General features: G+C 36.9%; 1 protein-coding gene and 1 pseudogene across 1 annotated transcript; one reads left to right on the forward strand and one right to left on the reverse strand.

Moving 5' to 3' along the window:
* Nucleotides 1–1,274: 1,274 nt before the first annotated feature.
* On the reverse strand, nt 1,275–1,517 carry SMIM40 (small integral membrane protein 40). Its single transcript, XM_036225229.1, has one exon. It carries the CDS (start codon nt 1,515–1,517, stop codon nt 1,275–1,277), a length of 243 nt encoding a protein of 80 aa, XP_036081122.1.
* An 8,351-nt stretch (nt 1,518–9,868) lies between these two features.
* Nucleotides 9,869–9,987, forward strand: LOC118605728 (annotated as a pseudogene).
* Nucleotides 9,988–10,293: the final 306 nt, after the last annotated feature.

A 10,293-nucleotide genomic window follows, 5' to 3' on the forward strand; every position in this document is an offset into this window, starting at 1 on the left:
ATGAGACGAAATGAGCCTCGAAAAATACTTCGGATCTCGCCTCCTCTTCTTGTGGGAGAGCTGAGGAAAGAACTAACAGAGAAGAAACCGACTTTGACACCCACCTCATCAGAATCCCACCTCTCCAAGTTTTAGGGAAGCTGGAGGGACTCCGTGGAGGCAAGGCTGGGTCCACCGCTGAGATCCCCACCTCATGCATCCCTGTGCATTCCACAAGTGGTCAACATCCTGCCACTTTCTAGGACCGCAGAGACCTCTACATCTCCAAGCCTTCAGGGTTCCAGAACCTCAAACCCTCCCTTCCATTAAAGAATCCCACACCACTTCGTTCCAGTAGTCTAAGCCTACAGTCTTCAAGTTGGGGAAGAAGAAAAGTCTCCAAAGAGCACTCTGAGCTTGAGAGAGATGAGGGATGTAATTGCCAGATCTTCAATTTTCCCCAAATTTGTCTTCCTGAGTAAATGCTTGCAGTAGAGGTTCTTTTTTTCCCTTTCCCCTTTACAATGTACTTTCTCCATCTTTTTTTTTTTTTTGAATATAGTTCTCAACCATGAAATCTCTTGGATTTCAGTCTTATTTTGTCTTAAATAAGGAGATATGTAGAATGGTTCTTTCATCAAAGCACCGTAAACATCACCGTGTCTATTTCATTACAAAAAAAATTATTTTTAATGATTATAAAAATGTGTACAATCTTCATGCTATTTGATCAGTTCTGCTTTCATAATAATTGTAACCATAACCCTGAAGAATTTTTTTTTAACTAGAGTTTCGATCATAAGAAAAAGATATTTTTCATCTCAAGCTTTCAAGTATAAAAGTATAAAATGGTCTCTGAGGAAGTAGAAAGGTAATAGGAGTTCAAGGAGAAAGGAGAGAAAGGAGAAGAGGAATGATTCCCAATTCTTAAGAGCTTATTTATGTGTTTTTAAATGGATGGTAGTAGATATCAAGTCACTCTAATATTTCAGTACCTGTGGACAATCAAAAGGGTGATTTAATTGTTTTATTTTAAAATGCAAATATTTTTGATATCCCAGGAATTCCATCCTTGAAACAATTTTAATTTATGATGAATAATTTTAGATGCTCACTTAAAAATATGTGAGTAAAAACCTTTTCAAAATTATTTCTTGGAATATAGATGCAGAAATTTTAAGACAGTTGCTTTAAGCTATCCAGGTGTTCCCTCCACAGCCCCAAACAGTCCCATTTCCCCCCATCTCCCCTCTCACCTCCATGGCATGGTAAGAGGATATTTATAGGAAAGTTGGTCATAATTCCAGCTCCTCCTCCTTCTGAGGTGTTCCCAGGAGCCAGTCCCCAAACTTTGCCCACGGTAGTGGCCACAGCAGTTTATAAAGAGCCTCCAGCATCAGCAGTGTGAGAAAAAGGGTCAGGAAGATAAAGAAGGCCTTGTCCAAGGCCCTACGTATGGGACCCCTGGGAGGAGAAGGACCCTGGGCAAAAGCCAGGAACACATCCTCCTCGTCCACATCACCCTGCTCCTCTGCCATCCTAACCCACAGTCTGACAGCTGGCTGGATCAGGGAGACAGGGATAGAAGCCCTTGCTCAGCAACACTGGAATTAAGGGGCGTGGTGATGGCAAGTCCTGCACCTGCCTGGCTTGACCCTAATTCCTTTACCTAAGAGAGAAAGAAGACAGTAGAGCCTCTGAGCCATTGGAACAATCACATAATCATCCGATGAAATGTATGAATGGTCAGGACTAAATGATTCCTGAAGTCTGTCCAACTTCATCATCCTATAATTCTGTGTTTTGGAAACTGAAGGCCCAACATAGAGACATACAAACTGGGGCTGCCCAAGTCATTCAGCGTCTCTAGTCTCAAGGCTCAAGGTCTTGGGCCCCTACAGATAGAGCATGAGAAGATGGACTTAGTATGCTACCGTGAGCCACTGTCAGTCAAAGACCTAAAGTCCATTCTAGCTTTACAGTTGGGTGGCCAAGGTGGAGGTGAGACTCTTAACCAAGGCTGAAGGGAGAAGGAGTCCAGTGGGAAGTTTATTAAAAAAAAAAAAAAGACTGTGATTAGTCAGCAGGGCAAGGATGTATGATTGGGAATTAAGTGTTCGGGCAATAATAACAAAGAGTGAGATTTTTCCATGTGAAGTCCTGGTCTGAGAGTTGCTGGTGGGAAATATCCTCCAAGAAGTTATCCTAGAGCAAGGGTTGAAAGCTTTCTCTTGACCCATTTCCCCAGGCACTGGCTTGAAGGTATGCCATGGAAATTGAAACCCCTATGGAAACCTGGGGACCGATGGTGGTGGTGGTGGAGTGGACAGCAGAGAAAAAGGTGTGTGTGGTAGTGGGCTTCATACCTGGAGCTTTTAGAGTTTCTTACCAAAACTTCATTTTGACCCTAATAGGAACTTGTTAACCACAACTGGTACAAAGGATGTTGCAGTTTTGTTTAAAACCAACTCATATTATTGTTTGCTGCTGCCACAAAGGATCACATTATTAGTCAAAAAACTTAGATCAGAGTCTGAACTATTCATTTATCAGTTAAATTAATTAAATTAGTTAAATTAGTTAAGTGCTAAATTAATTTAACAAAGAAGGAGCTCTTATTGTTTTTCAAAAAAAGGCCCCAAATGGAGTCACTTTTTCTAATCCCCACCAAGACTTAAAACCTAACATAATTGCAGTTTCAGACTCTCCCAGGAATGCAGTTTTAAAGCAGTCAGTCTGGAATTTCCTAGTCACACTAGTGAGATAATTTAGCTGATGTTTTCCCCTAAGAGAAAGTGACCTTGCCTAAAATAATCCACTATTTAACTTCCTTGTTTCCTTCTCCCCCTATTTCTGCCTCTGAAAGGCTTACATTTGTCCAGCTTCTGGGAGCACCTTTCTATTTACTAGGTAAAATGCTATCTGATTTATGAATCACTGAATAAAGCCAATTAGATCTCTAAATTTATTCAGTTGAATTTTCGTTCTTTAACACTTTTACACCATGGTGGCTTGCTTAAGTGAACTAAAATCTCAACCCGTAAATGTCTCAAGTAGGCTTTAAGCTACAGCCAATCAAATAATTTCCTTTCTCCACGTCCATACTTTCTCTGGCTCCTGTCTAAGGAGTGCTCGTAATCATTTCCAGTTTGGTGCTGCCCCATTCAAATGGATTTTTGCTCAAGTAAACTTAAAAATTTTAACACTCCTCAGTGTATCTTTTCAAAAATTTTTATGAGTTTATTTGAGCCAAAACTGATGACATATGCTAGAGAACAAGACCTCAAATGCTCCCTCAGTTTATCTTTCGATAGTGGTGCGATTGTGACCTTGGGCAAATCATCTGATCTTGTTTTTAGTTTTTTATAAAATTGAGAAAACTTCTTGCCTCACAGAATTAGTATGAGGGACAAACAAATTAAGGGTTTGGGTTGTTTTTTTTGTGTTTTGTTTTTTTGTTTTTGTAAATTATGAGGTGCTATGTAAATATAATGTAAATATAATGTAAACCCTCACTTACACCTCAGGTAAGTTTGTAATAAGAGTATCTGAACACATTTATAATCTCCTACAGTTCCTTTCCCATGGTAGCGATAAGATCTTGTATAATACATAAACCCAGCACCTTACTGAATGTTTTTAAATTTTTTCAGTAATTTTAAACTTACGGAAGACATTTAAGAACAGTGTCAAGAACTCTAATATTATATTTTTTTCACTCTGATTCCCCATCTGTTAACATTTGGCTCTGTTTGCTCCATCTCTCTCAACCACAACATAACCATTTGTTATGGGTTAAATTGTTTTCTGCCCAGCCCCCATTCAAATATTGAAGTCCTTACTCCCAGTACCTCAGGATTTGGAAATAAAGTTGTTGTAGATGCATTTGGTCAAATTAAGATGAGGTCGTACTGTAGAACAGTGGACCCATAATCCAATATGACTGATGTCTCTATAAAAAGAGGAAAGTTGGACACAGACCTGTACACAATGAGAATATCATGTGAACATGAAGGTAGAGATAGGGTTGATGTGTCTACAAGCCAAGGAATGTCAAAGATTGCCAAAAAACTACCAGAAGCTTGGAGAGAGGCATGAATTAGATTTCTCTCTCAGAGCCCTCAAAAAGAACCAACCCTACGGACAACTTGATTTCAGATTTCTAGGTTTCAGAACTGTGAAACAATAAAATTCTGTTGTTGAAGCCACCCAGTTTGTGGTACTTTGTTACAGCAGCCCTAGCAAATAAATATACCACTCTAATCAATAAATCAATACTACTATCCAATTCACAGGTACCATTTAAATTTCATCAGCTGTCCCAATAATGCCTCTGTCTTTTCTCATCCAGAATCACATATTGCCTTTGGTTGTCACATGTCTGCAGTTTCCTTTCATCTGTGTGGTTCCTCTGTCTTTCCTTGTCTTTAATGAATCACCTTTAAAGAGTACGTAGCTTCATTTCTGTAAGATGTCCCTTAAATCTAAATGCATGTAATGACAGAAGATAAATGATGTGCCCTTCTCAGTGCATCACATCAAAAAGTACAGGAGGTGAGCCCATCTCACCCCTAGTACTGCCCAGTCTGGCAGGTTTCTCTACATAAATACACCAATTGTTCTTTTGTAATTCCTAATCTGGTACATCATCAAATATCCACCTATCTTCCTTATTACCTGTTGATGACCCCCATTGGAATAACCACCATAGTGATGTTTATTAAATGGTTATTTTTTTATTCCTCATTTTTTCTTCAGTTTTTAGTTAACAATGGGAAAGTATTCCTTTCTCTCCCATTTATTCATTTATTTATGCCATATGGACTCATAGATTTCTATCTTACTCAATACATTTTAACCCATTACCATATTCATTTAGATTGCCTGGACAATGGATTTCTATTTTATTCAATAAATTATAATCAGTTACTATCATTATTATTTTGATGTAAAAGTTCTCCCAAATTTGGCAAATAGGGAAGCCCTTCAAGCTAGCTCCTGTGTCCTTTTAAAATATCATCAACATTACTTAAGCACTTCCTAACTTTCTGGTACAAGAGGTAATCTGGACTCAATTTGTACTTTTCCTGCCTCAGCCCAAGAATCAAGCATTTATCAAAGGGGCTCTGACTTCTTTTAACATAACATGGTATTTGGAAACCAAGATCTTGGCACCCAACTTCCTCATTGTTACCAGCATGCTATTGTTTTGTAGGCCTTCTTAGCAGACAGAGCTAGGAAATATACGAATGTATATATGTACACACAGAGACTGTTCCCATTTCTGTTGCTGCCTAACATACCACCCCTAAACTTAGTGGTATAAAACAACCATTTTATTATGCTCATGGAATACTGTGTCAGAAACTCAGAAAGGACACAGCGAGGATGGCTTGTCTTTGCTCAGTGATGTCTGGGTCTTCAGTCGGGAAGACTTAAAGGCTGAGGGTGACTCAACTTCTGAGAGCTGGAATCATCTGGAAACATCTTCTGTCACATGTCTGGCAGTTGGATCTCTGCTGGGGCTGTCAGCCAGAACACTTATGCATGCCCTCACCCTGGGCTTCTTCACAACATGGCAACCTTAGGATAGTTAGAATTCTTACATGTTGCTCACAGATTCAAAGGCAAGTGTTGCAGTGAACAAGGCAAAAGCTGTATCATCTTTTCTGACTTAATCTCAGAAATGATACAGCATGACTTCTGCTGTACTCTATTGGTTACAAGACAGTCACAAACCTGTTTAGGTTTACGGGGAGGAGATACAGACCTCATACATCCATCTCTTGATGGGAGAAGTGAAGAGAGTTCAAGAAGGAATAATAGGTGAAGAAGAGAACAAAAGTATAGCTGCTCTTTCAAAGAAGTTTGTTATAAAGGGAAGGAGAGTAATGTAAAGTAGGAGATGAGGGATCAAGAGGACTGATTTTTTAAATGGGTGTCTTCTGATAGGAATGACAAAGTAGAGAGGAAAGGAGACAAGAAATTGAAGGAGTGATTGTGGGAGTGATGTCCTAGAGTGAGAATGACTGGGACCCAGGGTATCAGTGGAGGGAGTGGCTTTAGGTATACATTTGTAGTGCCTGGAGGGAAGACAGAGTCTGAGAGCAGAAATGTAGCTAGGCAGGGAGATGTAGTAGACAGTGGAGAAAGATGTTCTCTTCTGTTGTCCCTGTTTTTTAGTGAACTAGGAAGTAACATCATTAGCTGGGCATGAGGGAGTTGATTTGAAAAAGAGAAAAGAAGATGTAGATATTTGCAGAGCTCCAGGGCAAGAGTAAAAACTGAGGTTTAGCCCAGAAATAAACCCACAAATATACGGTCAATAAATTTATGACAAAGGAGGTAAGAATATACAATGGGGTAAAGATAGTCTCTTCAATAAATGGTGTTGGAAAAACCGAACCAACATATGCAAAAAATAAATAAAATTAGACCACTTTCTTAGAAATTAGATTATATACAAAAGTAAATTCAAAATGGACTGAAGACTTAAATGTAAGACCTGAAGTCGTAAAACTCCTAAAAGAAAACAAGCAATAAACTCTTTTAAATTGGTCTTAGTAATATCTTTTTGGATGTTTCTCCTAGAGAAGAGACAACAAAAGCAAAAATAAAAAAATAGGACTACATCAAACTAAAAACTTTTTACGCTGCAAAAGAAACCATCAGGAAAACAAAAAGACAACCTAATATATATATATATATATATATATATATATATATATACATATATATAACTAACAAATGTACTGTATCCTTGAAACTAATAATAAAATATTGTTTTTTAAAAAGGCAACCTACTAAATGGAAGGAGATATTTGCAAATGATATATCCAATAAGGGGTTAATATACAAACTGTATAAAGAACTCATACAGTTTAACATCAAAGAAACAAACAATCCGATTTAAAAATGGGCAGAGTCAGCCATAAGAAGAGATGAAATACTGCCATTTGCAACAACATGGATGAACCTTGAAATAATCATACTAAGCGAAATAAGCCAAACAGAAAAAGTTGAAAATCACACGATGTCACATATGAAAAGCAACAAATGAACAGGACAAACAAACAGAGACTCATGGACATGGACTATGGACTAGCGGTTACCAGAAGGGAAGAGGAAGGGGGAAGGGGGGGGAATTAAAAAATTAAATGTTAAAAAAAATTATGTATATATAGTATGAAAAAAAACTGGCATTTAAAAAATAAAATAAAATAAATAAAAATGGGCAGAGAACGTGAATAAACATTTTTCCAAAGAGGACATACAAATGGTCAATAGACACATGAAAAGATGCTCAACATCACTACTCATTGGGGAAATGCAAGTCAAACTATAATGAGATGTCACCTCTTGCTAGTTACAATGCCTACTATCAATAAATCAAACAACAAGGCTATGGAGAAAAGGGAACCTTTGTGTACTATTAGTAGAATTGTAAATTGGTGCAGCCATTATGGAAAACAGTATAGGCATTTCTCAAAAAATTAAAAATAGAACTACCATGTGATCCCACAATTCCACTCCTAGGTATTTATTTGAAAAAATCCAAAACAGTAATTTGAAAAGATATATGCACACTTACATTCATTGCAGCATTATTTACAGCAGCCAAGATATGGAAGCAACATAAGTGTTTATCAAGAGATGAAAGGATAAAGAGGTGGCGCATATATATATATATAGTGGAATAATAACTCAGCCATAAAAAAGGAATGAAATCTTGCCATTTGCAACAACATGGATGGACCTAAAGGATATTATGCAAAGTGAAATAAGTTAGATAAAGAAAGACAAATACCAAAACAAAAATTAACTCCTTGAGAACAAACTGATAGTTGCCAGATGGAAGTTGGGTTGAGGGATGGGTGAAAAAAAAACGAAAGAGATCGATAAGTGAAAATTGCTACTTATGAAAACAGTCATGGGGTGGTTCCATAGTGTAGTGGTTAGCATGTCTGCTTTACACGCAGAAGGTTCTGGGTTTGAGTCCCACCGAAGCCATGGCCCATACCCTGGGCACACCAGGACCTGGGTGTGCTCCGCGAGTGCGTGGGAGGATATGTCCCACCTTCAGAGATCCAGTTCTTAAGGGGAGACAGCAACATCTGTAGGTAAGGGGTAAAAGAGGGGAGGAGATTAAAAAAAAGAGAAATAGTCACAAGAATATAAAGTACAGCATAAGAAATATAGTCAATAATGTAATAACTACATATGGTTACTAGGTTTATTGGAGTGATCACTTCATAAGGTATATAAATGTCTAATCACTATGTTGTACACCTGAAACTAATATAATATAAATTATATTAGTCAACTATAATTATTTCAATTGAAAAATTAAAAACTCAATCATAAAAAACAGAGGCTTCGATATTTTAACATTTTTTTAAAGTTAATACTCAAGTTAATAAGCTTGTTAAGTATGTTCACTGTTACCTTGACAAGTCTACTTTCATAACAAAATCAAAGAATGTGTATAAAGCAACACAGTTGGAAGAATATCAAAATGACTACATTTAATTATTACCACATGTATCTAAGTATTCTGTTCATGGACCAGACATGGTTGAATGAGTAATAAAATAAACAAATGCATTATTAATAAATATATATGTTATAAAATTTGTTTTTCTTATCTTCATTTTCTCAGGCACTACTTATATTGTTATAATCAATATTTTCATATAATCTATGTTCTATTAATGGTCTTGAGCTAAAGAATTTAAATGTTACATATAACTGTATTCAAACTTTATACAATTTGACTATATTTTTATAAAGATATAAAATAAAGTTAATGTAAAATTAAAATCATTTTTGTTTTCAAATATTATTTTTCTGTCTAAATCATCTATTAAAATTAAAGTATAAAATGTAAATTATACTGAATAAATATTAAAAATTACTTACAGAAAGCTGACATCTTAAAACTTAACTTTGAAATTTTAATTAAATCTTATTAAATATTTTTATAAAAATAAAACTATATGTAACTAAAGTATTTGGATGTCTATTTAGTTGCCAGTGTAACTTCATGTGTCATGCTTTTATGCCTTCATATACATACATACAGTATAGGAAAATGTTCCTCAGCCACCATGTACAACTGTGGCCCTACTGGGAAGTGATACATCATTATGTAAGAAAGTATTACCTTCATACTACCTGAGAGAGATTTGACAAGTTAATTAATTTATCTTTTCTCATACCTAATAACTTCCACTGCTAAGTTCTTCCTGCATTCCAAACATGGGTCTGCCTCTAGAGGTAGCAGCAGCATCCATAAATCTTCACAGCATTTGGTCACCAAGACCTTTTTGTTTCAATGATAGAGGGCAAGAGGTATGGAGACACATTTCCTTGGGACCTGAATTATAACAGCAGGTGTTTTGACTTATGGTCATGCTACATATAGTGGGCACCCTTCTAAAATGGCTCCCAGCTACCTCTACTTTCTCTATATATGCCCTTGTGATCTGGATCCAGAAACTTGCATCTAATTAATGGAGTATAGTGAAAGTGTTGGGTTACCACTTCTGAGATTAAGTTATAAAAGCCATGTCTTCTGTCCTGCTGGCACTTCCTCTATCACTGGCATTGATGAAGCACAATGCCATGTTGGACAGGCCTACATGGCAAGAAACTCAGGGTAGCCTCTGGACAACAGCCAGCAAGAAACTGATACCTTTAGTTCAACAACTTTTAAGGAAATGAAACTTGCCAACAACTGTGAGAGTGAGCTTAGAAACAGATCTTTCCCTAGTTGAGCCTTCAGATGAAATCAGTGGCAATACCTTGATTGCAGGTTTGTGAGAGACCCTGAAGCAGAGAATCCAGCTAAGGTACTCCCAGATTTCTGACCCACAAAAACCATGAAATAGTCTATGGCCATATTACCCTGAACATGCTCAATCCCGTCTGATCTCAGAAGCTAAGCAGGGTTGGGCCTGGTTAGTACTTGGATGGGAGACCACCTAGGAAGACTAGGTGCTGTAGGCATAAAAAAAAAATAGTAATGTGAGTCATTTTGAGCCACTAAGTTTTGGGTTAGTTTTTTATACAGCAATAGATAAGTAATAGACTGTGCCAGAATTAAACATCAGATCTTTAATAACAGAGATGTCCTTTCCAAATTTATTCTTTTGGTGCTATGACATGTAAAGCCCTCTAAAATGTGGGGCTCAAGGCAGAATTCCTTCTTGTGTGGGTATAAAAGCAGTACTAGGAATGGTTAACCAGTCTTTAATATTTTTTGCTTGCATATTCCCTAAAAACATTTTGGAAAACTATGCCTTTTGCGTATTT

Source organism: Rousettus aegyptiacus, unplaced genomic scaffold, assembly GCF_014176215.1.
Source record: "Rousettus aegyptiacus isolate mRouAeg1 unplaced genomic scaffold, mRouAeg1.p scaffold_m13_p_1, whole genome shotgun sequence".
Classification (NCBI taxonomy): domain Eukaryota; kingdom Metazoa; phylum Chordata; class Mammalia; order Chiroptera; family Pteropodidae; genus Rousettus; species Rousettus aegyptiacus.